Below are 26,719 nucleotides of genomic sequence, written 5' to 3' on the forward strand. Positions count from 1 at the left end.
GTTTTTGATTCATTGAAAGTGTGATTTCCTGTTTAACTACATACTTGAATGGAACTTAATATTAGAGGTGAAATGATTTGTTAGTAAATTGATTGGTCAATTGACAAAAAAATCTGTGGTCAATAATTTTCATAACTGATTAAATGTGTGAAAACACATTTTTCAAGTATAAATGAGAAATTTACTGTTTTTCTCTTGTAGTGAACTGAAAAAAAATCAGTTTGGACTGTTGGTCAGACAAAAGAAATCCATTTCAATACGTCAACTTGCATTTTGGGAAAACTCTTTTCTAATATGTTAAAGATGAAAAGATGGATTGAGAAGATAATTAGCCGCTTAATTCAAAATGAAAACAATAGTTACATTTGAATTGTTGCATATAGTTACAGTATCAAGACATAGAATGAGCAACGCCTCATAAGGTATGAGGCACATATGTTAATGTTATTACAATGCCACCAAAGAGGTTTAACTATTTGAAATGTTGCCATACAAATATGCTCTCCCTTGATATCTCCAGTGTATTCAATGATTACACTTAAGCGTAAATGACAGTATTAACTGTTCATTACATTAAGCTGACACATCGAGAGGAAAATGGAATGTTATTGGGTTTCAATATGTGTACTGTAAGTATCTTGGAAATCCAAAAAGTGTGTAATTGTTTTTAAAAGAATCGGGCAAGCATCTTGTCTCTGTAAATATGCTTTAGTCCATTGGGTCCGCTGATGATGTAATCACTTTCTTAATTGCACTATTTTCAATGTTTAGTAATTAGTGTTGTGTAATGAGCCTTGGAGCGTGAGCCAAATGAAGCCATTACAGTGTGGTGTGTCCGAAAACAGACTGCAGTGAAATGGAGGACATCACAGCCACAAGGGCAAGCTAATCAGGAGCAGATCAACTTCGAGATATTAGATTACACCGGTGATATTGTGTCGCCATTTCTTTGGTGTCCCAGAGATTATGTGTCAGCCATTTGTCTGGGAATTGTTTTACTTTGTCTTGCTCCTGTAAAACATTCACTTGAATACAACTGTGCAACTAATCTGCCACTGAACACAGCCTTTTTGTGAAGATTGTATTTCATGTTCAACAGAAAATGCGACTGCTGCCACGCAGTCTCGATACAGAACCATCATTCAGAGGTCTGCTAATGGAGGTCAAGAGTGCCCTGACACACTGTATGAAGAGAGAGACTGTGAATCACTTCCTGTGTGTCCAGTGTATAGGTAAAAACACAATTTATAACCAACCATTTTCCTTTTCTATCCAAGGATAAGGGTGTCTGCAGTATATTAGCACAGGGTGAGAAGAATGAGTGCATTATTAGTGAAATACTTGAGTGTCTGCATGTGCTTCACATCACTTCGTGTTTCCAGCACTGCAATCAAATACCAATTGAATTAGACATTTTGCTTACACAAATTGCACAGGTTGAATTACATCAATGTTTCCTTTGATTGCAGCAGTGATGACAAATTGTAGTTTCCCCTGCCTATATAGAGGTTGCATGTTGGCTGCATTTGGTCCAGATCACCAATTAACTACCAAACGCAGAATAACACTGGACTGTTCCAATAACACATTGGCATCCTAAAGTCTGTCTTTGTGTTTCCATGTAGTTGGAGGACACACAAGTGGCACAGCTGTAGCTTGGTTCCAGATTCTGTTCGACGTGGATTATCTGGACCAGGAGAGGCCTGTGGAAATGGTTTAGAAACGAGAGGCAAGTGTGTTGTTTTTTTGCAGACCTATGCTGCGATATCACCACTTTAAGCTTTGCTCCTTCATTTATTAACTATCTTTATTTAATGAGATCTAATAGCCCTTTCAGAACTGCTCATTTAACAAGCAAGTGATGGAAACATAAAAGACGGAGGCAATTTGTCCAGAGAGTGTAACAAGATGAACCTTTCCGTCTGTTGTCTTGATGATCTCATCACAGCATTGGTTTCTTATTAATGAATGCAGTAAGTCAGATGGCCGCAAGCACATCTTAGCAGCAGGTTGAAGAAACAATGAGCCTTGTTACATACAACACACACACACACACACACAATACATGCAGACATGTGTGGATGGACTCATACAATTAAGTTTACAAACTTGTTTGGCTCATACAACAGTGAGCTTTGATGAATTGATGAATAAGTACTTTGTGGCTTGAGATTCTGGTGTCATAAAGTCTGACTTTGAGAGAGTTCTGCAACGTATAGTCCACAAATTAACAATGAAAATAAACTCTCAGAGGACACAATCCATTACTAATGTAACAAAATCAAAGAACAAAGCCATAAACAGAAAGGATTCCTAATTAACAGAAATAAACGTTGCCACTTGAGACTTGTGTGACTTAAGTGACTTAAGTAAACCTTGGTTCCCCCAAAAGGAGACAAATATTGAGACACATTTTATAAAATCATCCACTGTAAAATCTTTAGTGCCATGTGTTTTCCTAGCTAAATGTCGGCACATAGAGTATAGTGCACTGGAGGTGCATTTGTGAATTGACGCTTATGTTTTGGTGCATTTATTCTTCAGATATTTTTGTAAATTTTCTAGGTGAATGTGGATTGCTGGGACAACAGTCCACAGTCACGAAACTTGGCTATAAATGCTGTGGTGTGGCATCAGTCAATGCTTTGTTTACAACAAAAATACATACAATAGATTTGCAATATGTATAAATATATGATATGATATTGATATACTGGTACAGCTATCGCAATTTGTGACAATTAATTGAGAGACATTTGAACTCAGGAACAGTTTCTTCTTGTCTGTAAAACTGTGAGTGAAACTGATGCCACTCCACACTGCTGTGCAAGACATGAGTCCTACTTAATGAAAATACTTTTTATTTTCTTTAGTTATATTGTGATGTGTTGTTGATGTTTGTCTGCAGAATTGCCTGTATATTGATATAATCATTACAGTTTTCAGCATATCATAAGTACTGTATCCCTGTGATTACCACCCCATTGATTGTGCTCTGTAAGTGTGTGAATGTGTTGTGTGCTTTTTGCACGGTACAGATTCCTGTTTACTGTCCTTCATGAAGAACTGTGTTTCTCCGAGTGGAGACAACTGCCACTGGCCCAAATCGTTAAACAGCCAGAGCGTTAATTGGATTCATTCTAGACTCGTTTAGAGAAGAGCAAATGTCTCAATAAATCGCAAACTGGCTGTTCTATCTAATTTTCTGATGTGATTCAAGTGAAGTTTTCAGTGGCATACTGTGCCGTCTTGAGAACTTTCCAGCATTTTGCCCTCACCGTTGTTCATGTTGCAGTATAATTATGACATTTCTCAAGTGAATTTCTATGACTTTTTGGTGAGGATGGAAAAAGAGTCTGCACTGTTCCCAGGTTAAGAGCAAGCAAGCCTCATTGACCTTTAGAGCTTCCTATTTGAATATGATTAGAAAATGACTAAGTTAAATACCTGTGACATTTGAAACTTTAGTATGAGTTTGGAATTTGCAGTAGAAATAGTGAATTTAAATGTAAATATGACGCAAATAAAGAATTTATCCAGGATTTACTTTTCCTCAGTGGGTGGCTGAACCAATTCATTGGAAAAGGCCATATAAATGTCACATCGGGGCATAATTAGACGCAATAGTTATATAATATGGCCATATTAGGGGCATGGGGCCATTGGATGAGGGCATATCAAAGATTGAATGACAGCAAGTTATAGCAGGAATTCTCAATTGTTATTCAGGGACCTTTTAAAGATGTCGCATTGCCCTGAGAGAGCTCTTTATATACTATAATCCACCCAAACTCAGAAAGTATAATACAATCTGGTTTAGATAATATTAATACTGATGATGATATAAAGTATGTGGCTTTATTTCCTTTTATTGTGTTCAATTACATGTGCAATTTCCATGTAATGATGTTTCCAACAGACATTTAAGTCCAGTTACATATTATGCTTTTTTTTCATTTTCTGTTTTCCCTTTTGGAACACCTCTTGCTTTTTTGTTTTACCGTTTGGAATTCAGATTTCCTTCACATAAATTTCAGTATTGCGCATAATATTCAACACTGTTATTTTTCAAGCACTCCATATTCACTGCAGTTAATGTACAGTATTCACATCCTGTGGGAAGGGTGTGCGAGATGGTATCTACTTCAAATATCTCTGAACATGAACAAGTCGGTTGTGCAGCATTATCATGTCACACGTTCATTCTGTTCCAGTGCAATATATAGGTCACCTTCTCCTCTGCAGTTTTCTGACTGTCTAAGTTTATAAACTTAAACATGTTATTTTAAATATTTTAAAGCCATATACGACAAACCTGTATTTTCATTAACAAACCATTATTTTTTTATAAAATATTAATACATCAATTATAATTAATTAATTAATTAAAGTTGTTGGCCGTAAGATTTGAGTTAGGTTGTTTGTAGCGGCATCTTTGGCGCTAAGATGTAATTGCAGGCAGTTGTCGACTGTGTGACGTCGGTAGATTGGCAGCTCTAACCTGCGCGATGCCTTCACATGCTCCAGTCCACACTAATAACAGTTTAGTCTAAAATGAGCTAATGAGCTATGAGCTCATACATCGATGAAGATACGGACTGTGTGGGGATTCGCGCAGCCGTGGAGATGATAGAAGCGGGGAGGCAACGGCTAGCTAACGTGGCCAATTGTGCTAACGTGGTCAACAATGGCGCGATGGTTTCTACAGTGAAGCCGTCTCGACTGCATTAGCACAGTTGCCCGTTTTAGCCACTTTAGCCACGTAGCGTTAGCATTCAATCTAACCAATGTGACACAAACACCCTACTAGCCACTGAGGCAGAATGTGATATAACCTTAGCTGATGAAGTGGAGGCAGAGGAAGAGCAGCCAGCACACACCGCTTTGTGAGTCAGCAGTAATGAAATGTAGGCACCCGATTAACATACCGTTTCTTTGCATCTTTCCCATCGGAAGTTCTCAATTTCTGGGTACAATGGAACACAACATAATAGGCAGTGACAAGCTTCACCTGGACAGACCATGGGGCAGACGGGGGAAACGAACCGCAGCTGACTGACTTAAATAGTTTCACAAATTTGGTGCGGGAAAATCACCACAGACACTACTACATAATAATTTACCCCACCTCTCGACCCAATGTCAGCCGTGACATTAATATTACTTATTATATGAATTAAACATCTAAAAATGATTTGATTGTAAATTGTAACATATCAAAATGTAATTCTTTGATCCTCATGATCCTTATCCTATCCTAGTGTTGCATGGTAAAACATGATAACAACGTAGTCCTATAGCACTGTTGGAATTATCTGTCTTCTGGCAACAAATGGAAGTGTTTGCTGTCTGACTGCTAATACATTTGCTGTGACTCTGTGTGTCACAGCTGTTTTCAGAAGTTACTAGATACTCAGTTTCCCCGAGATTTCCTCGAGACCCTCTCTTTCTGCTCCTGCCTTTGTACATTCATAGAGTTATACATCTCAGGATAACTCCGAACTCTTCCTCTATAGTTGTAACATTTTCAGCACACCTCACCGCTCAGTGTGCATCTGCATATGTTACCCATTTACATTTTCATTGGCTTTGTTTGTATTCATGCTGCGTCTTCTGTGAACAGCATTTCCCACATTTGCTTTTAAATTTGGGGTTTGCGTCTACATGGGGTGGTGGATGTAAATGCATCAAACCATACCAGCGTTCTCATGAACCATATGTTTGAAAAAACTACGGAAAGATAAGCACTGTAATTCGTATAATTTCCACGTTTTGTTTTGCTGGGCGCACCACATTGGGCAGGCCACCTTGGGAGGTGGTCGGGGTGATGGGTGGGCGTCAACACACAGGACTTTCAAGCCAGGGAGCGAAGTTCGCTTCCCGGAAAAAACAAAAGACTTTCACCCAGGAAATGTGTGTTCCTTAATACAAACCACAAACTTTTTGCTAAACTTAACTAGTCGTTGCGATGCCTAATCTTAACTTTTGTCGCCGTATAACGCTCCCTTTTCTTGCTTAAACTTAACCACAATATCCACCGAAATGACTGACAGCTTGCGGTGCTCCTTACCCGGCTCACAGTCACCTATTCTCAGTTAACTGAACCACCAAGTTGCACCCCCAGGTGGCAGGAAATACGACCCACAGGAGCGTTTTCCGTCCTTATATCTAAACATTACGATGTAACATGTCGTTAGCGTTGTGAAATGGTTGCAGTTTTGTTAGGTTTAGGCAAAAAAAAATATTGCAGTTTGAGTTAAAATTTGTACATTTGTTACGTTACTTCACGTCCGGTTACATGTGATGCAGAACGTGACATTGTTCCATTTGTTCCGTAAAGTTGAAAAAACTCTGTTTGCCTTTATTTTCAAACAGGACATGAACCCAGATCTTCTGGGTGAAAAGTCCTGTTTGTTTGACCCATCCACCCCAATCCCAAAGTTTGTATACTTCCTGCTTTGATCCTGTCATAATTACTAATACCACCTAATAATAAAACGTAAATATGGGTCAAAAAAGTCTTTTTTTTCGGGGAAAACACAGTCTCCACCATGAACACAGCCTCTATAGAAAATTATTTTATTTTCCTTGGGGTAAGCATAATTCTGGTTGCCAGGGATAGCTTTCCTAGGAGAATTTCTGTACAGAAGGGTTGGTTGGAAATTGGAAGCTTTAGTAGAAATACTGTGCAGCCCTGGGAAACTGACTGGTAGATGGCTAGTGATGATGAAGCATTTAAATAGCAGTCACAGAACAGTTCAAATAGCAACCAGGGATTTTCAGCCAAGTCAGGACCAGTCAGTTGGTTGGACACACTGGTTCAGGCATGTACTGTAAGGTTAGAATCTGGGCCAGGTTTCAGACAAGCATGTGTTTGTGGTTATAAAGCCAACATGCCCTTGGCTTGAGTAAATGCTTCCTTCCATCTCAGTGTGTGTATGGCCCCATGTCGGATGCAAAACTGCATGTTGATGAATGCAAATGTCTGACCGAGTGAGTTGAGGCTTGTGGTGCATGCTGTATGCTGTCCCGACAAGCCGGAGTTCATGGGTAAGAGAAGTTACTAAATAAGACAAGATTTGAGAAGATGAATCCTAACCTTGCCAAAATAATAAAATAGAAAACACAACTCTGAAAAGCCTGTGAAAGTTGTAGCTAATAACTTGGAGTGAGCAATGAGCCAATGGATTTCACACTAAAGACACTGTCTAAATTCAGTCAACTTGTGGCTCATAACCAGCTGGATGTGTTATATCCCTCCCTGAGTAGAACTGGAACTGAAATTATTCAATATGAAATGAGTCATGTTGAAGATCTTTTGCTGCAAGAAAAATGTAACTTAATGATGAATCCAATCCACACTACTCTTCACAAGGTATCACATAGAAGAACATTATAAAAACAGTATGACTGAATAACCATTCAGATTCCATTTGATGGGAGGGGTTTTAAAGTGGATAAAAAAAAACTTGCATTAGAAGTAAGGATAGACAATGCAACATGTTCTGAGTCGGATTAATAAAAGCTATCAATTGAAATGGGACTTGATGATTTTTTGAAAGCATGTCCTTAAAAGTCTACAACATTGCCACAGAAAAGATTCTTAAAAATCTGGTGAGTAACGAGCCTTTTGAAAGCGTGTCCTTTTAACTGCTCCTCCAAAGTGTTCACCTTTCTAAGGAAGTGTATAATTAAAGATGATCCCTGTCAGTGGCAGAGATACTGTGACAAAAACTGTTTTGTGAGAGGAGATGATGTAAAAGGCCACACAAATGAGCCTGGGCAACCAGAAGCTGAAATAAATATGTAAAAAATGGATGTCTCCCAGTTCAAAATCAGAATGTCAGTATACTGTACCTGCAATGCTGGGCATTTCTAATAAAAGATACTGGGGATGACAGAATGGGGTTGTGACTGGGGTAGTAGGTTCAGTAAGAGAGAACACTATTCCAGATAATGGACAGAATTAAATGCCAACAAGGACATATAATTATTCCCACAGTTGTGCAAATTGGGTTAATACTTTAGCAGATGTTAATGGTTAGTTGTTTATCAAACAGGTTTGTTAAGGGGAAAATAACCTTTTGAAGGGTCATCATAATAACATCACTCTTTAACCTAAACACTTAAAAAAAATGTTATCATTATGAATGTTGCATAAACACACTTTAAAAATAGCTATCATCCATCTCCCTTGTGATGCCTTTGTAGAGGCCTTGTATGTAAATGACCATCCCACACATTCTCAGCAGACATGTAGAAAGCCAACAGTTTTTGTCAGAGGGCAAAATTTAAAAGTCAAATAGAAATCAATAAAATGGATTAAAGGCATGTTTGTATATCAGTGAATCTTCAAAGACGTTAAGGTGTTTGGGGGGGTTGGGGGATATCCTTCACTGGTGACATTGCTTTCCTAAATCCCAAAGTGTCCTTGAGAAGCCATGTATTTGAACATTGTAATGTACTGTGTAGTGTGTACTTTTGCTCTAATTTCTTGTTTAATGAAGCTTCAGTCCAATCAACTGCTTCTGTCTAATCAGTGGCACCTAACAAAGCTATACACATCCCTTCCTCCACCTCCCTCTCTCTCATCAGCCAGCAGACTCTGCAGGAGCATCCACACACCTACTCATTTGTTCTTTGTTTTTCTTCTTATTTAATTAATGTTATTAACTCATATTATTTGTATTTTTGGTACAGTTGGTAAAAAACAGAGCAATCAATAAAATAGTTTTTTTTTAAATTGTGAATTACCTCAACCACGAGACGTCCTTGAGGTTACAGTCATATAAGTGCACAAAAATTATTGGGCTGATGGGTCCAGTAATATGTAAGATTAGCTGCGGACAGACAGTCACAAGCAATCAGACCTGCACGCACACAGAGGACCAAACACATGATCCCCTCCAGGCTTTTACATCTGGCGGAGATAAACTGTGCTGCTTGGTCTAAAACAATCTAAATTTCCATCTCTGAAAGGAAATTTAACCAGGTTAATTTCAACTAAATGTAAAGCGATGAAGCATCTTGCTACAGATTAGATCATTCTTGTGGGGGTTACATGCTTACTTGTTTTTGTAAGATAGGAGGCTCACAGTAAAGGGTTTTTAGTTGGTTTTTTTGTTTAAAAAAAGAAAAGGACAATTTTTACGTTTTCAAGGCAAGCTTTTGCTTTATTATGTAGTGTTTCTGATGTACCTCTCATATTGATCCTGCCTTCTGTTCTCAATTTGTATTGAAGTGTATACTTTTGTCTTAATTAACCACAGGCTTTGTCTTTTCTGACAAAGAGTGGCCTTACTTAGGTTTTCATTTTGATGTAAAAAAACGCGTTCAGGGGTATTTAATCAGGTAAGTTATCTAAAGCAACCTAATTGGACTAAAAGTCTGCGTTCAGTTAATTGAGTTCTACATCAGGTGTTTAATAACAGAAATAACCCATCTGGCCTTGCTGTGTGTTCTAAGTTATTGTTCTTCGTGATGTCTGTATCCCTCTTTGATCAAATACGTCTGATTAGATAGTGTATACATCATTCTGTCAAAAGTATTTAGCTTTTATGTTAATCTGCTATTATGAATGCCTTGTTTTTATTCAATAAATCATAGATGTCTAAAAAAGTCTGATAAATTGTTGTGCTTGAAGGTTGAATTAGCATTTTGCTAGATTTTAACATGAAAGCCGCACAGGGATATTCTTTACAGCTATGACTTGCACAATGACAATTCTGTGGCTACCTTTTCTTTGTGAGACCATTCAACCAAACATAAAATAAATTAATATACCTGTCCCTTCCTGTTACTGCTCAATCAAACTGTGGCACAGATAACCATAAAACACCATATAGGGAGATTTAAAACAATACCAACAACTGAAAGTCAACTTGTTGGGATGAGATCTTGTCACGTGTGCATTGTCTGTATAATTGGAATGACATATTTGCCTCCCCCTGTGTTTGCAGGAGTCAGTTGTGTTGGGGAGATGGGTGAGTCGGCCAATATGACTGAGTGCCTGCGATGGGCTGGCCCCTTGCCCCCTCAGATCAGAGAGTGCCGGGTGGCTTGTAAGGATGACTGCACTCTAACTTCTTGGTCCAAGTTCTCTGAATGCGCTGGATGTGGCAGCTCCCGCAGTCGAAAGCGCTCGCTTACAGGTAAAGACTTTTCTTCACAGATTGTGAAGTTTCATCTTCACCAGTGGACAGTGGTGGAGGAAGTACTGAATCTCAGTACTTAAGTAAAAGTACAAATAACCAAAGACATATTTACTTTAGTAAAAGTAGAAGTACCACAATGACAACCCTACTTAAGTAAAATTAAAAAGTACCTGATTTTAAATGTACTTTAAGTATTAAAAGTAAAAGTACTTGCATAACGATTTATTCTCTTAATCTTATTTGCATATTACCATTTTGAAAGAAAAAAAAGTTGGTTAGTTAGTTAGTTTGAACCTTGGTCTGTGAGGGAACTGTGTCTAGCGACCTGTGATTTACAAAGGGGTGGTTCACTTATTTTGATGCGGAGCTTTGACAGTATCCATACTGTCCACTACCACAAACAAGGCCTGGCTTTTAAAAAAAGTTCCTATCCTAACCAAGACGGAAATAATTTATGTTGTTAGAATCGGAATGCAGTTTGTTTTATTCATGGATGTATTTTAAGACGATTTTATTTCTTTTAACCATGGGAGCGTAAGCAAATAAAGTGTGTGAAGCAAGGGGAATGGGGAGGTGGATGTGAAGAGGTCCAGCCAAATAAATAAGATATGAACGCGTTTTACGCAGCCTGGCGGAGAAGTAAACGACGCTGTGGAGAGAAATTTTCATTTTCACTTTTACCGGAGGCTGTATAACCGAGGGTCAGCGGCGCTGCGCCCGGGCTCTGGAGCACCGGAGCCGGCTTGTAAGCCGATGAAGGATCGGCGGTGCCCCATATACAGTATATCTATGGCAACTAAACTTCACTGGTGAGACAAACGTGTGCCAGTCATGAAGACATTTTGGCAGGAGGAAAAACCGATCAGAAAATGTAACGGAATGTTTAAGAAATGTAGTGGAGTAGATAATTGCTGCAAAATGTAACGATGTAAAAGTCAAAAGCATGCACTATTGATTCTACTTAAGTAAAGTACAGATACGTGAAAAATTTACTTAAGTACAGCAACAAAATATTTGTTACACCACTGCCAGTGGAATGATGGAATTTTTAGGTCAAGCATTCTCACATTAGTGGCTTTGACATACATACCGCAATCCAGTCCAACCTCCTTTCTCATTCCTGTTACTGTAACTTTCTACTGTCCCTTTTGTGTTATGTTAGGTCTAAATTAGGTCTCTCACAGCTTGTAATCCCTAATTTCAGTGCAGATGGCAGAATATGAATTACATGCTGTGGTTGCACACCAGGCTGGATACTATTTGTCTTCATGAATATTTGATCCAATGCCAGAGGGGTTGTAGTAAACATACCCTATCTCCTTCTATAATGCTCCTAGAATCCAACACTTGAAATCAGCTCGAGCTCTGTGGTGGGTTTATTTGGGAAGACTGTGTGTTCATGTTCAGTGGGTCGTAATGGACAGTATAACTCTTTTATGCCAACTTTAACATTTTCAGAAATGTCTCTTTCAGGTAAATTGATGGAAAGCAAATCCACTTTAAGGTTTACACTCTAGTATGTGGTTAAGGAAGTTGGCAGCTTACCAAGACATCTGCTTAGCTAATACAGCAATGTTGAAAAGCCTCCTTGAGCCATATTGCAGTATATTCTGCGTGTCTAAACCAAAAGTAATTTTGATGGTCCAAAAGGCTGTTTAACAAAGTGCTGTACAGTTGCAGTGCATGTCGCTTGGATTTTCTATGCTACAACTACATTCATACAGAAATCGTTGGCAAATACTGTGAATGGTATAAACACAAAACCTAATTACCAATTACTAATACATGGGAATATTGTTGGAAATTGACAAGCTGTTCGTGCTAGACTAAGTACACAATACTTTTACTTTCACTTTCACAATGTTTTTATTTCGCTCTGGATACAGACAATTGTTATAACTGAAACCACAAATTATCCAACATTATCCATGATTGGAAAGTAGCTGGATGAAGACAAAATCTAATTTTTCCAGCCCCTTTGTCAGATACAACAAACAGAAATAGATAGGCTGTCGGTCAATTAACAGTTGATTTTACATAGAAAAGTTAGATAGAGAACAGAAAATAAAAGGAATTTAATTATCTAGTTTGCACAAAGCACATCATGACAGATATTCCTCGGTTTTGTATGTATAATTATTGTTTTGTCAAAGTTGACTTGTGTAATGTTGTAACATACCTTAACTTAACTTATGTGTAAGCCTTTTTTATAAAAGGATGTAACAAACATACTTATTTGAACCCAAACCACATCTTTTTCTAAACCTAACAAAGTGGTTTTGTTTCAATTCACAGTGTTAACCACTTGTTTAAAACAGCGACCCTTTCACAATATGGTCTGGTTGCTGGAAAAAGTTTCCTTCCATACATGACTGAACAATGCAGTTTCATTGTGTGGGGATGTAATTTATAGGAGACAGGGTTAAGAATACACACCATTTGTGCAGCTCTACTGCCTCTTGCCCAATATGTGTTTGGAGACTACGTAGTAGACTCACATTATAACTTTTCTTCTTTCTTTTTTGGCTGGCTACATGTAAGTGCTACATGTAACATTATGAAAAATCATATATCATCTTTAACTGATTCTCATATATACTTACAATGAATAGGCTAAATGACATCATGGTAGAGGAAAGTGAAAGCCTCTCTCTACCATATATCAGCAAAACACAAAATTAAAACCTCATTCTTAGTAAACAAAACTTTAGCTCTGTTTACTCTGGAAAAAAACAGCATAAAGGATTATAGCCTTCTAGTTTGTTTATATTAATTACACTGATGTCTTCACAGTAATAGGATAATGATTTATTGATGTTTAAATTTATTATAATAATTACATTTATGCAGATGCTGCTGTAATCTGAATCTGATTCTTTTTTCAGAATAAAGGACGACTTGATTTGGGTGGTAAAATTTTCAGAAAATGATACACGCATAAATGGGTTTTTCCTGTCGCTTTATTGCCAAGTATTGAGTTGTAGCTAATTTCTTCTTCTCAATCAGCATGTTGAATTTTGTTTGGGCATTCAAACGTTAAGTTCTGTGAATTATTTCTGCCACACATCAGGGAGCAGAGTTTGTGTGTGTATCTGTAAGAGCTTAACTGCAGATAAATGGTCTTAGCTACACTATCCAGCTTTGTTACTGAAGCATTCTAAATTCCTCTGACTCTCCTCTTTGTCAGAATAAGCCTTTAAGTACCTCCTGTGTATCATTTTAGCCTGGCCTTTCAAAGAAATACTGTAGTTCTAATGGGGTCAATTTGCTATAAGAGAACTAAATTTATTTTATTTTATAGCTCAGTTTTGTCTTTGCTCTTGTGTATTCTCTACTTTGTGTTTTGTTTCTACTCTTAAATTGTCTTATAATATACTGGTATTAAATTGTTTTATTTCATCTAATTGATTAATTGTAATTTCATAAACTTTTATTAAACATGTCATATGAATAAAGATTGATTGAGTAATTAATTGGTTGAAATCTACTTAAAGGTCCAAGAAAAGTGGGGAAAATAAGTTCAGTTCTAACAACTGAAGGTAAAGCACTAGGCTGGGATAAGATTTGTCTGAGATTTATTATGCACCTATCTCACAGTATATGGATTTTACAGGCATCAGACATTATGTTACAGGAGAGCTGGGCTACAACAGAATAGAGAGACTTGTTTTTTATGAAATGACTGTTCTGGGACTGTTGGCTTGTATTGTAAGCCAAATTTGTGGAATTAGAAAATATATGTAGCAATGTAAAGTCTAATAATATGTTCATTTATGCAGTGTTCTTGGCAGTTTTCATCCTGGCATTGCCTGACAGGATGGATGGAGCTGAGGTCAGCCGAATGAAGGCTACAGCCTGTGCTTGCTGTAAACATGTTTAATTCTGCTGTAAAGTTGGGCATTTTAACATGGGGGTTCTAAGACGACTGACTCCCTTTTGGAGCCAGCCTCAAGTGACCCATTCAGGCACTGCAGTTTTAGCACTTCTGCATTGGCTCAAGGTTGCCACTTGATCAGCATACATCATGCCTGCCTTAAGCTGGCCTTTTGTTATTGTCAGCTGTGAAGATGGTTTCAAGTCCTAAATTCCCTCTGTGTGTCACTCTCCATGGTAAACCCTACTGTACTGAAAAGTACCGGGTCATGTTGGTTAGTAGCCTGACACAGTCATAAATGCTCTTTTGTGCTTATGTGTTTCACTCTGAGATTTAAGTCAGTAAACAAATACTCATGAATCAGTATGACCAACTATTAAAACTAAGAATTGCAAATACAGCATGATAATGCATCAACAGTTTTTGTAGAACATCCATCATGTTTTTATCAGTTTAGTGAGACCAATGGCGGACACCAAGTGGAGGAAAGGTTAATGTTGGCATTTCCATGAAGGGGACATCAATCATCTATTGTCTATCTATTGATATCTTTGTCAAGCTAATTCATCTGTGGCCTTGACATTCCACAGTAAGCTAAAGCTCCTTCATTCACTCCACATTTTCATATCCTTTCAGCACACTTCTGCAGTGTTACAGAGACAAAGAAGACTGCAAAGTATTATGGCTGCTAATGGAGCATCAGATCAACAAATATTAAATAGAGATCATTTTGAAAATTATGTTTAATTCAAATGCATAATGGTAAAACAAGTTGAATACTACAGACTTGAATGCAGATTGTTTGTGGTGCCTGTTGGTCTATATGGTGCTTCCACCAGTAATGTAGTTGTCAAAGTGAAGTTAAGTTGCACTCTACAATCAACCACCAACAGTGGCGTAGATTGAACAGATTGTTGGTGAATTGCCATGTGATGGCAGTAAATTCACACTCTGTGAGGAATGTTTGCAACTAAAGAAACAGATGGGCTGCTCACTGGGCACACAGGAGCCCGAGGACACCCAGGATCCATGAAATAAATAGGGATGCACAAATATAGCAGGCTTAGCAAAACTGCAGTGCAACTCATTCACCAGGCTTTGTGTGTGTGTGTCTTTCTCTCTCTCCATATGGCTCAGGAATTTTGTTAGCACTTTTATTTCCAACCTCGGATTGTAAGAGTTACAACAAAGCTTTGCTTTGCTACGGCAAAGGGAACCAGGACGCAAGGTCAGCGGGGGGCTGTCATCTTTGTTGTACCTCATCGATCTCTAGTTGTGATATTAGTAGTTGTGATATTAGTCTGCGACTGTGGATATTATTTGTTTCTTGGTTAACTTAGATGTTGGGTTTTTAAGTATCCATTGGGCCCACATTCTCTTGATGTAACCCCTTTCCTTGGGGAAACTAGTGTAGTAGCATTCCAGTAGTTCCATATTCTCCCCTCTAGTCCACGAATGTCTTGTTCTTGTTCCAGTAGCCCATTTCTCATCAGGTTGCCCTGATTCCCTAACACCTGACTTGCACCTTGTGGACCCGGGCAACGTCCGAGCCGCTATGACTCTCCTGTGGTTTCGCTCATACTCGAGGTAGGCAGACAGCATCAAGGGTCTTGCCGAAGGACCCCCGCTGGGTTCGGTCCAGCCAGTTCTCCATTCGCTTGGATAGTCTCTACTACATACTATGAACTCAATGCAAATCCTGCATGGGGGCCAATGCTTTTATCAAATGCTCTTATCAAATTATTTGGTTTGGTTAGTGTTGGGCTGTAGGAGAGAGGTGTTGACAGTAGTGACTCTTTCTTTGTCTTTTTTTAACAATGTACTATAAGCAACACTTAACATGTCAATGACAGCAGCATAATGATAGCTGTTTAGAACAGAACCCCATAGCTCTCTTGAGTAATACTAGTCAATGATGTGAAACAGACAATCAATCATGTGAAAGATTTTATAGCAGCATGACAGCTTGACAGTTTGGATCTGTTACTTGTCCAAATATTAAAAGTGACAGTGTGCAGCGTGTAAGAGGAACACATGCCTTTCAACTGCTACAGAATGTTACTTTTCTGCTCATGATTATCTATAAATACTGTAGTCCTCAGATATAATGGACAGGACTAATTATTTGAAGTCTGAAGTGAACTGTATTAAGAGGTTAGCGCTAATAGTCATAATAGAGGTCTTAATGGAGGCCTTTAGCTTGAAAATGAAAAATTAATTTTCACCCTCATTAGACAAAAGAGTTTGAGCTGGTGTTTTGTGGGTGTGAATTCAATTTCAAAGAAAGAAATCACTGCTGAAACAATTGCTGCCAGTCCATGGTGCATCTTTCCATCCATTTTCTAATATTCATTGATGACATTTCAGTGACATTTTGTTTTGAGTGTAGCTGCAATCAAGTTTGATTTCCACATAAACATTTTGGCACCACTTTCTTCATTAAAAGAAGCATCAGTAGATTACATGACACCCACAAGACATGTTGTGGGTTGTAAGGGTGAGTACTGCAAAAAAAAAAAACTCTTGCTCTGTTCTAGTGAAGTTACTAGGAGTTGCCATACGCATCATAGTAAAGATATAAAATTACAAAGTTATATAAAACAAGGCAGACTGAGGGAAAGTAGGTACACCAAAAACAGAATTAAAGTACTTTAATCACAAAAAGTAACTCCAGAACTTAACATTACGGACTAATAATATACTTTGTAACTGTGTATGGATATCAAACCTCCATGGGCTGTGATTTCTCCACTATTGTCAGCCACTTGAATCAAAAGCTCTCTGTGCACCGTTAATCATTAATAATAAAAAGCAACCACTGTGTGCTGTTGAGAAGTCATGGATGAAGAATGAGAGGGAATAAATGTGCATCAGGAGATAAAAGGCACAAGCTTCTTGAGGGAAATTGTGTGTCTTTCAGTATTTCCTCAGTGGGAGCTCAGTTGCAGCAGTTTTCACTCTTTCAGGTTTTCATGGTAGCACTCAACGTCTGTACTGTACGTGTTATGCCTAAATATGTGGCATTTGCATCCAAATGACATACTAACGGTGAGAAATATAGACATTGTGTTTCAGTTGAATAAAACCACAATCTTGTTTGTATTCTACTTACACAGAGTGTGTTGTTTTGATAGTATGTAGAAAAACAATTACCCTGGTCTTACCTTCAGAGAGTTTAGCTGAAGTGACGAAACACACATTACAGTATGTGTGCACCATTCCCTTAAGTATAGTTTCCTATAAATTAAATCTACAGGGGAGAATAACCCCCATATTTTGGCAGTCATTTGTGTTATGTAACCAGAAATTTAGAAAGAGATGTCTATTTGACTATGCCTGCGATGGAACCAGATGTAAAAAGTAGTAAACACATTTACAGATGTTCAACTGCCTGTTTTTAGGAACAAAAAGGTTAAAATTATGTTATGACTTTCTTCTCAGTGCAAATTTAACTTCATTTAAATGCATCACAATAAAAGGTGGAATAAAATCACATGAAAAACATGGTTAAAGTTTAGTCGTGACCTAGCATGGAGCAGGGGGACGGGATGGAGTAACAGCAAAGTGTTGGAATGGACCCATTGTTGCTTTATTGACATTTGAATATATTATGTTACTATAATACTATTATTGGAGTGGCTCCACCTCAAAGTTATATGAAATAATTTTTTGGTCATAAAAAACTAAATGTATGTTCACAAAGTTGTTGTCTTTTTTATATATATTTGGGCCATGTGTGCCTTTAAAGAAATAAGATGTCAACACAATGTCTTTTTTTCTCCATTTCAAAGAGTTTGTGTTGCTGTTGTTACTTAAATGTCACATTTGCCATTTAAATTATTTACTTTTTTGAAAAACACACTAGACCTCTTTTCACTTTTGTTTCACATACAGTAGTTCTTGGAAGTGACAGCTTTGTCTGAAAATAATGTGTCAGCTTGGGGCGCCCTGGTAGCTCACCTGGTAGAGCGTGCTACCCATGTACCAAGACTCAGTCCTTACCGCAGGGGCCCAGGGTTAATTCTGCGGCACTTTGCTGCATGTCTTGCCCCTCTCTCTCCCCTTTTCCTGTCTACATCTGTCCTATCAATTAAAGGCCAAAAATGCTTTACTTTATTTGACAATCACAATGATACAAATGAGCAATTTGCACTCAGTTTATAGTTTACTTTGCTGACGTGCTGACATTGTAAGATTATGAATGCATTATAAATAAATGAACAAAAGAAGTCATTGTGCTTTTTAGTTTTATTCATATTTTGATTAGAGTTCATTCTTTGTCATTCCAGTTTGCTGAACAGTTGTTGTTTTGCTCTCTATGAACTGATGTTTAAATACAATTTCAAGAGAAAGATTGGTTAAATAAGATGATCTGCTTTAATGCTTTCTGTTCCACTGACGGCTTTTGTTGACATACCATATAGACGGAGAGAATGTGCTTTGATTTGAGAATGAAGGCAGACAAACTCAAGTGATGCTCAAACCTGACGTACAGTACGCCATTATGTACGTGAAAAAAACAATACATCTATGTATGCATTCAGTAGCTCATACTCTATTCCAACATGGGAAAAAGTTAGCTTTACACCCTATTCATACAGCATGCATCATCCACCCAGTGCACAGTAACTCTCCATTGTTTTGTCCATCTTTTTTCAGGTCGCAGTAAAAAGAAGGAGCATTGCCTGGATGAGAAGTTACACCCCCTAGAGGAGACAGAGACTTGTCCCTGTGACGAGTTTCTGTCCCAGCCCTATGGGAACTGGTCTGCATGCCTCCTCCCTGATCCTTCACCTCCGGGGTCCCTGCAGGGCTGGATGAGCCACCGGGAGGTGAAGGAGTGTGGCCAAGGTCTGCGTTACAGAGCTGTGGCCTGTATAGACCAGCAGGGACATCTGGTCAATCCCACACATTGTACAGACTCAGGTAGGACTCACAGGAATATATATTGCAGGTACTAGGACATTTCACTAGTTTAACATATTGACCCTTTACAAGCCTACAAAATTGTAGCCTGATAATTAGACTGAATCAGCATTTTATTTCACTTCATTCTTTCAGCCTGACATTGTGTTCTTGTTAGGGTGAGGTTATTTTTTATTTTTTCTTGCAACCAATCGGTGGCAAGTACAGTCCCCATTTTAATCACTTCCAAGCCTAAAAGCAAAATATTCAGTACTTGCCAGTATATAGGCAAAACATTAGTGTTGTGATACTGGTGACACCCTTATTACGTAATCAATACATAAGAATGCCATTACATTGTAATGCTTGAAGATGGTGGTTACTTAAAATGTTTAGTCATCTTTGTCATTTTTTTCAGCATATTTCAGTGTATAAAACACTTGGGTGAATAATGCAAATACAGTTATTCAGAGACAGCCAACAAACAAAAGGCATTATACAGTGTGAAAACCCTTAAGCTGTTTCACTTCGCTGTGTTGGCATTGTGTAGGAATGAGACACTCATTAGGCAGATAATTAGCTCTCGGTGTCACGGTGAGCAAGTCCAAGGCCTGGCGGAGCGCAAGCCAGTGGCATGTCTGTCTGACATCATTAATGTGATCCTCACTGCATCCGCTGACCAAGTCTAAATCAGGCATCCCCCCTCTTGTCTGCCAATGTTAAATTTCAGGCTATATGGTGGAGGTTTGCCACATCCCTTGCCCTCTAGACTGTAAGCTCAGTGACTGGTCAGCCTGGTCAGCCTGCAGTGCATCCTGTGGCAGCGGGTTGAAGATCAGATCCAAGTGGCTCAGGGAAAAAGCTTTCAACGGGGGTCGCCCGTGCCCCAAGCTGGATTTGAAGAATCAGGTAAGGTGTGCACCAGTGCTTGTACTGTATGTCCACATTCTGTACAGTACAATAGGGAAACAACATGTGGAAGGTGACTTATTGTGACTTATTGCTGATGTCTTTTAAGTGGAAATTAGCTCATACTGGTATTCTTAAGAACTAAGAGCCATTTTCTGACTGTATTTTTGTGCAACACTTGCTCGTGTACAGTTTATGGACATTAAAAAATAATGCATTTTAGTTTGCATAATAAGACACAGCAAACAGTTGAACAAGGTTGACCTCATCATACATCTACATTGTTGTCAAGTCACTTTTCCCTGGACTTAATCGTTTCCAGGGGCACATATAATAGAATGCAGTTGAGGGAAATCTATATTCCCAGTCCATTCATGTTCACCGCTAAAGTACATGTAAAAGGGAGGCCACGCTAAATGTAGACAAATTAATTTGCAGAATTCTAATAGTATCCACATTACTCCATGTTTTAGAAAGACACACCGCATTGTCTCACTGGGAACATTAGTATGGTGCATGCTGTACTTTGTATTTTCAGTTTTTACACATCTCCAGTTTGCATTTGGATAACATATTTTCCTCCATCCCTGGTCGTGTTGCAGTCCAATGTTGTCACATAAATACACAGTGGAGATGTTGCATTCTGCTCACATTTCAATGATATGGCTTAATACCCATCTGCCAGTGGGACTCCAGGGTGACCTGTTCATTTTCTAATGTCTTCAGTCAGACCACATCATTTGCCTTGCCAGACATGCCCTTTCCTTGACATAAAAACAGGGTGGTGTCAAGTAACAAAAAGGAAAGGTGTAGACAGGGAGAAGTGGACAGATGGGAGCTTTTGATATTTCATAGTCAGGTTTCATCCATAGCTCTAAGTATTTTGTGACAGCGCACCTCTCATGGGGTCATGGTTTAAAGAGGGGAAGTGTTTTATGAATGCTGCCTGTATGCTTGAATGGGCTTGAAAGGACACTTTAGTTTGTAGAGGTCAGTATGGAGATGAGGCACGGCTGTGCGAAAAATATTCCAGTGTGTTCTAGTGGAGAGATTTTGTGTACAGATGGTTAAGTGCCCACTAACAAGGTCTATATGGCCCTGTAGTAATGCCCTGTAATAACCTCTGGCCAATAAAATTGGAGCTTACTGTTGCCAATGCCCTCGCGGATTCATCCTGAGGGTGGACAAGGCCTCATTGTTAACATGATCAAATTGGCCATTTAAAGTGAAGTACATCTGTCCGAGGTGTGGGTGGAAAGATACTATAACCTCTACTCCCGTTCAATAAGCAATGCTGTTGTGTTAAACAAGGAAATTTCTGGATGGTCACAAGTGACTTCTTGTCAGGGTCTCAAAAAAAAACCTGCTTTCTCCTTGAGCCAGTACACTCCACCGCTCAGCCCTCATACTTGGTCCTTGGTACTTAATTTAGTTTCTGTTAGGGCGCAGCGTGACAAAGAATATTCACATTCCTAATGTCTCTCGTCCTCTCCTCTCAAACACTTGCTCTCTTATCGGCCACTGTGAACTACTCTCCGAGCTCGCTCCCACCAGCAGACGTTTCCCTTCAAGCCACGGCCAGAAGTGACTGGCTTGACAGAGCTGAATTTACAGTGCACCACAACTCATCCTCTCATCACATGGTTGAGTGAGCAAGTAAGATAGGGAGAGAGATAGAGAGGGTGACAGAGAGAAAGTGCCACTATGAAAATAACGAGCAGAAATGGCCACAGTGTTGAACAGACCGTGTGGGAGTTGGGCTGTAAAGTAAACTGTAAACGTGCTGTTAATAAGCCTGTAAGATTTCCCTGCATTGGTAAAAGATGATCAAGAGCAAGTGTAATCAAGATGAATAATTCATGCGTCACCTCACTGAAAACCTGTCATTACAGATCTTGTGGCCCCCTCAGAATCAAGTGTTCAAGTGGGAAAAGAACAAAGAACTAACTTTGAATGGAATGTTACTAACTGTACTGTAGGTGTGTTTACAATAAACCGTGAACCCTTCCCCAGCACGGCAATTGTCTAATCATAGCTTATCAATCATAATCAACAAAGTCAATCTGTCGAGTTTAATTTCTTCACATGTTGAAGCGGTGTGCATGTGGGTGTAATAAGGCCTGTCCTGCTCTTTATTAGATTAAGTGATGTTCACAGTTCACAAGCCTTTAAATACCTCTTGTCTTTTTCATTCTTGACATATAACAGCTGCATATACTGAAAGTACAGTAGAAGTAAAGAAGAATTAGACATGCCATACATGTTGTGGAATACTAAACATTTAACAAATATTTTAATAGTCACACTTGGGCATCCTGCAACTTATTTCTTATGAATGTGTGTATAAGTGACTAGGGGTGTTTGGGATGTTTGTTTTCTTCAGTTTAAACGCATCTTTTTTAATTTTGTTTTTTAATAAATAAATAAATAATATTTTTTAATAAATAAAAACAGTACTATAATTTTCTTAGAATTATATATCACTGCTTTTTTAAATTAGATATAATTTAATAGCTGCAAATATCCAAATGCTGATGAAATGATGGATCTTCACAGATGGATTTTACAGTACAGCTATTTGTAGCCCATATTTAAATACAAGATTCCCTGAGAGACTGCCACAGAGAGCTTACAGATGTCAAGGCAGAGTGCACAAATCGGATCTATAATTACAGGAGACATTTGAATTTCATCAAAACTCCCACAAGTGTTTGCCGCCAAATGCTGAGATATCAAGTAGTATATGCACTATTTCCATATCATTTAACAGAACTGTCTTGAATGGCTGCCAACCACTGTGTCAGTCACATAGTTCTTTTTTCATTCTATTAAAGCCTGGAGCCACACACTGGCCCTGTCCTTGGAGAAAGATGGTATTTTTGTTTGTGAGAGCAATCTATAAGGTTAAAAGACAGGTGCCTTTTGTGTGTGTGTGTGTGTGTGTGTGTGTGTGTGTGTTTGTGCTATATTGTCTTTCTTTTTCTAGAAAGAAGACAGAGTTGTGCGGGGTCATTTCACCACTTGCAGTTCCTAATATTACTTCCTGCGGTCACAGAATCCTCCTCCTATGGAATTCAACAAATTCAATAGGCCTATGTCGGTTCTATCGATGTGTTGATCTGCCTGTTGCAACTGCAGGTCAGAGTGGAAGTGGAAAGATTGGTTAAATAAGATGATCTGCTTTAATGCTTTCTGTCCCACTGACGGCTTTTGTTGAATACCACATACCATATAGACGGAGAGAATGTGCTTTGATTTGAGAATGAAGGCAGACAACTCAAGTGATGCTCAAACCTGACGTACAGTGTGCCATTATGTACGTGCACTATGTGCATATGCAATGCACTCTTCTGTCTTGCTCTTCTTACTCTTTTTATCCACCTATCTGCTGATTCTCTAAATGGCTTTTAATCAGCAAGCCTGCACACCTCCAGTTTTATCATGCCACTTCAGAACAGATTTATGAAGGACATAATCATGTGTGTGCTCCTCATTCAGTGCGGCTGACAGCATTCTGCGACTCCGAGAAATGACTCATTTGATATTAGCCCACAATCGCACACTTCAAGGCAGAAGTCAATGTTTTCCTGCTGTTGGAGGCTTGGAATCATTGCAAGTCTTACAAATGGTTTCATTCACTGTATGTATCATCGTTGTCAACGTTGAGTTCCAACAGGCTAGAAAACAATCGAGTGAGGGTTTTGTATTGCTTCCCCACGGATCTTCTTGTGGCCGATGTCATGGTATGGCTGCTAAGCTAAGCTCTTATGGTGCTGATATATGTCTCCGAAACAAACCATTTGAACATGAACGTGCCTCTGACTAAGGCGTAATATAGGTATTTGTTTACAGAAGCCATATTAAAAAATAGAAGAAACGTGGAATCAGTCATTTATGTATGTATGGGTGTGTGGAAATGTCTGTAGCAATGTCTATTTTTTTTCTTCTTTTGAGATGCTATTGGTTACAACAGCAGTACATTTTGACTTCTCATGTGAGCATGTGGTTAGTTTGGAGGTATTCATGTTTGTTGGCATTGTTGTCAGCTTCCTCTTGGCCTGTTAAACTGAGGTTACTAGTAGAGGGGAATAATTGTATATTGGCTTTAAATCCTTTGATATATCCCTAAAGGGATCAAATTCAGATTTTCTCCACACAAATCAGCACAAGAGAACCATTATCAACTCAAAAGCATTGGGTTCTGTGACAGCTTGCTCTGCTGTTCACATATCATAAATTAGACCTAAACAGCTGAGCTCTTGTTAAACTCTGGAGTAGTTGCTGGACTATGATCACATTTAATGAACGCATGACCATCTGCTGTTTATCAATGCTGCTTTACATAGAGGAGATGTTGTCTGCTCCAAGCCAAGACTCAAGTTTGTAATTTGAATAAGTTAATACATTATCTGCTGCAAAACTGATGTGTCTTAGCATAATGCTGCTTATCGGGTGGACTCTGTTCTCTTCAGTTCACTAGATAGTATATTTCCCTTATAGTATATACCCCATGGTTGGTGGTACATTGCTAAGGAATGGCCACAGGGTGGTCAGTTCTGCAGTCCAAGCATATGAAGAGTCTGGAAAGGCTCTTCCTTGCCTACCTTAGTCCCCTGCATGGTGTGTTTCCGTACCAGCCATGTGTCAGGGTGAATGAAGTGGTCATTATCCTGAGGATTGTGTGGAGTCCTGTGTCCTTTCATAATCTGGAACGTTACATCTGCAAAAGCTTTCAAACAACTCAGTCAAAGTTGTGTCTGCTGTATCTACTATCTAGTAAGTGCAACACCTGCCACCCACCGCATAGAACAATAAGTGCTTATGGCAGCTCCTTCGGTGCCAGGATGCTCCACATACAGTGTGCGAAAGAGGCACCTCCTGCCTGCTGTTTTGAGGCTCTACAACCACCGCTACCCTCAGTAGACCACAAAAACACATGCATTATCAGACAACCATAACATCCAGGTGTTTTTAAATGCGTTTAACATTTTGCTCCCAGTTTGTCTTTAGACATCTGGCATTGGTATCTGCCTCACTAACCATTATCATTATCTGCTGTTAACTGTACATAGGACAGCTGCTTTTCAACAATATAAGCTGCTGTGCTTATTACCTTATTCAAGTGCAATTGTGAGTTTTTTTTCACTAAACAAGTACAACTCTGTTGAATCCCTTTGTCTCTTTAATTTTTTACTTATATTATGTTCTAATTTTGTATTTATAACTGCCTAATGCTTCTTTATGTTACTCCCCACTACTGTGTTTTGAACAGTGTTTACAGTGGTTGCTAGTTAATTTGTCCTTAGCTTAGTTTAGCTTGTTTCAGCAAGGCTTGGCTTTTGGTCCTCAGTCTTCACCACTGTGGAATATTCATCAAGGTTTTGCAGTAAATCCACAAATTAATTATTTTTGTCAACTGGTTTGGTATTAGAGGAAGAACATATGAATCAGAGGATGAAGCTTGGGTGAAATTGAGGTACGGTGAGGCATTTAGAAAAACATTTTAACAAATTTTATTTGAATGACTTTGTATTATGAGAGCAACACACAGTCTCACTCCCTACTCGTCAAATGTATGACGCATGGTCAAGGAACCCTGGCGTCAAGTTTCAACGAAATAGGGGTACCCTTGACGTTATTTTTCGATAGACATTCATGTTATTCCCTCACCGTCGGATATCAACGAAAGAAAAAAACACGACCCCCGCCCCTTAACTCGAAATCTGTGACAGTTATTATTGGTATTTTTAGCCCAATAACTGCTGTTTTAATCAACATTATTCACGAGATATTATCATGGTTTATATGTATTTCTTTTAATGTTATTATTTCCGTCTATTTCGGCCAGGGAAGCTGGGTTGCTTTTTTGTTGATTTATATTTTTTAAACTATAATGCTACATCTATCAACATTTATTTACATGTTATCATGGCATTCATTTCTTTATTTTAATAATATTATTTCGGTCTTATTACCGGTGAAATATTACAGTATATGCTGTAATACAGAATATTACGATATGATCCGAGCAGGAAGCATTCAAAGCCGATATCCCCCAATGCAATGCGCCCATTCATTTCAAAGAATCGGGCAGCGATCAGCTGGTATTTAACGCCAGTATCGCTTCAATATACATATATACAGTCAGTGGTTTGGTCACCAGCAACAACACATTGCTCAATTTTGTTCAAGTAAGTTATGTACCATAATAACATTTAAACGAATCCGCGGAAAACTCCGGAAGTGACATAGTATGTCCCGCTCAGCGGATACAAAGATAAAAATATATAATATTCATAATATTGATGTTTTTTTCAAATGTTCTATTTGAGGAGTTAAACAATACAGATAGTTATCGGCTTTGAATGCGTCTAGCTCGGATCATATCGTAATGTTCTGTATTACAGCATATACCTACTGTAATATTTCACCGGTAATAAGACCAAAATAATATTATTAAAATAAAGAAATGAATTTGACGAGTAGGGAGTGAGACTGTGTTGATGAGAGAGACATGGCTGTTTTCTCAATGAAGATAAGGCGGTTCCCAAAGAAATTGGGATTCTATAGATGCTATAGATCGTCCACAGCAGATGTCATGACAATCAAATCTTTTATCATTCTGCATGCTGTCCATCCATTAATTCCCCCAAAACAGCCCAGAGCAAGTCTAAATAATGGATGAATCCCAAATATAAGAAGATAAATAAAGAACAAATGTTCTTGTTTTTACCTAAGTGCACCCAAGTGCTAAACTCATCTCTCTCCTTGATTAAGATGAAAGATTTTAGCAGCCAACTGCTGATGGAGCTTCCTAAGGCCAATGATGTGTAATTAACGTCGAGCAGTGCTTGGGCATGTGTTATTCTCCCCCTGT

The 26,719-nt window shown here is 38.6% G+C and overlaps 1 protein-coding gene across 2 annotated transcripts in view; it reads left to right on the forward strand.

Moving 5' to 3' along the window:
• The window catches only part of thsd7ba (thrombospondin, type I, domain containing 7Ba), a 181,675-nt gene that overhangs the window by 124,439 nt on the left and 30,517 nt on the right, over positions 1-26,719 (forward strand). For both annotated transcript variants that reach the window (XM_028591769.1, XM_028591770.1), the window contains exons 12-16: positions 1,100-1,232; positions 1,626-1,729; positions 9,960-10,151; positions 18,688-18,954; positions 19,664-19,842. In XM_028591769.1, coding sequence (XP_028447570.1) covers positions 1,100-1,232; positions 1,626-1,729; positions 9,960-10,151; positions 18,688-18,954; positions 19,664-19,842 — 875 coding nt within the window. The remainder of the gene's footprint in view (positions 1-1,099; positions 1,233-1,625; positions 1,730-9,959; positions 10,152-18,687; positions 18,955-19,663; positions 19,843-26,719) is intronic.

This window comes from Perca flavescens, chromosome 11, assembly GCF_004354835.1.
Source record: "Perca flavescens isolate YP-PL-M2 chromosome 11, PFLA_1.0, whole genome shotgun sequence".
Lineage (NCBI taxonomy): Eukaryota > Metazoa > Chordata > Actinopteri > Perciformes > Percidae > Perca > Perca flavescens.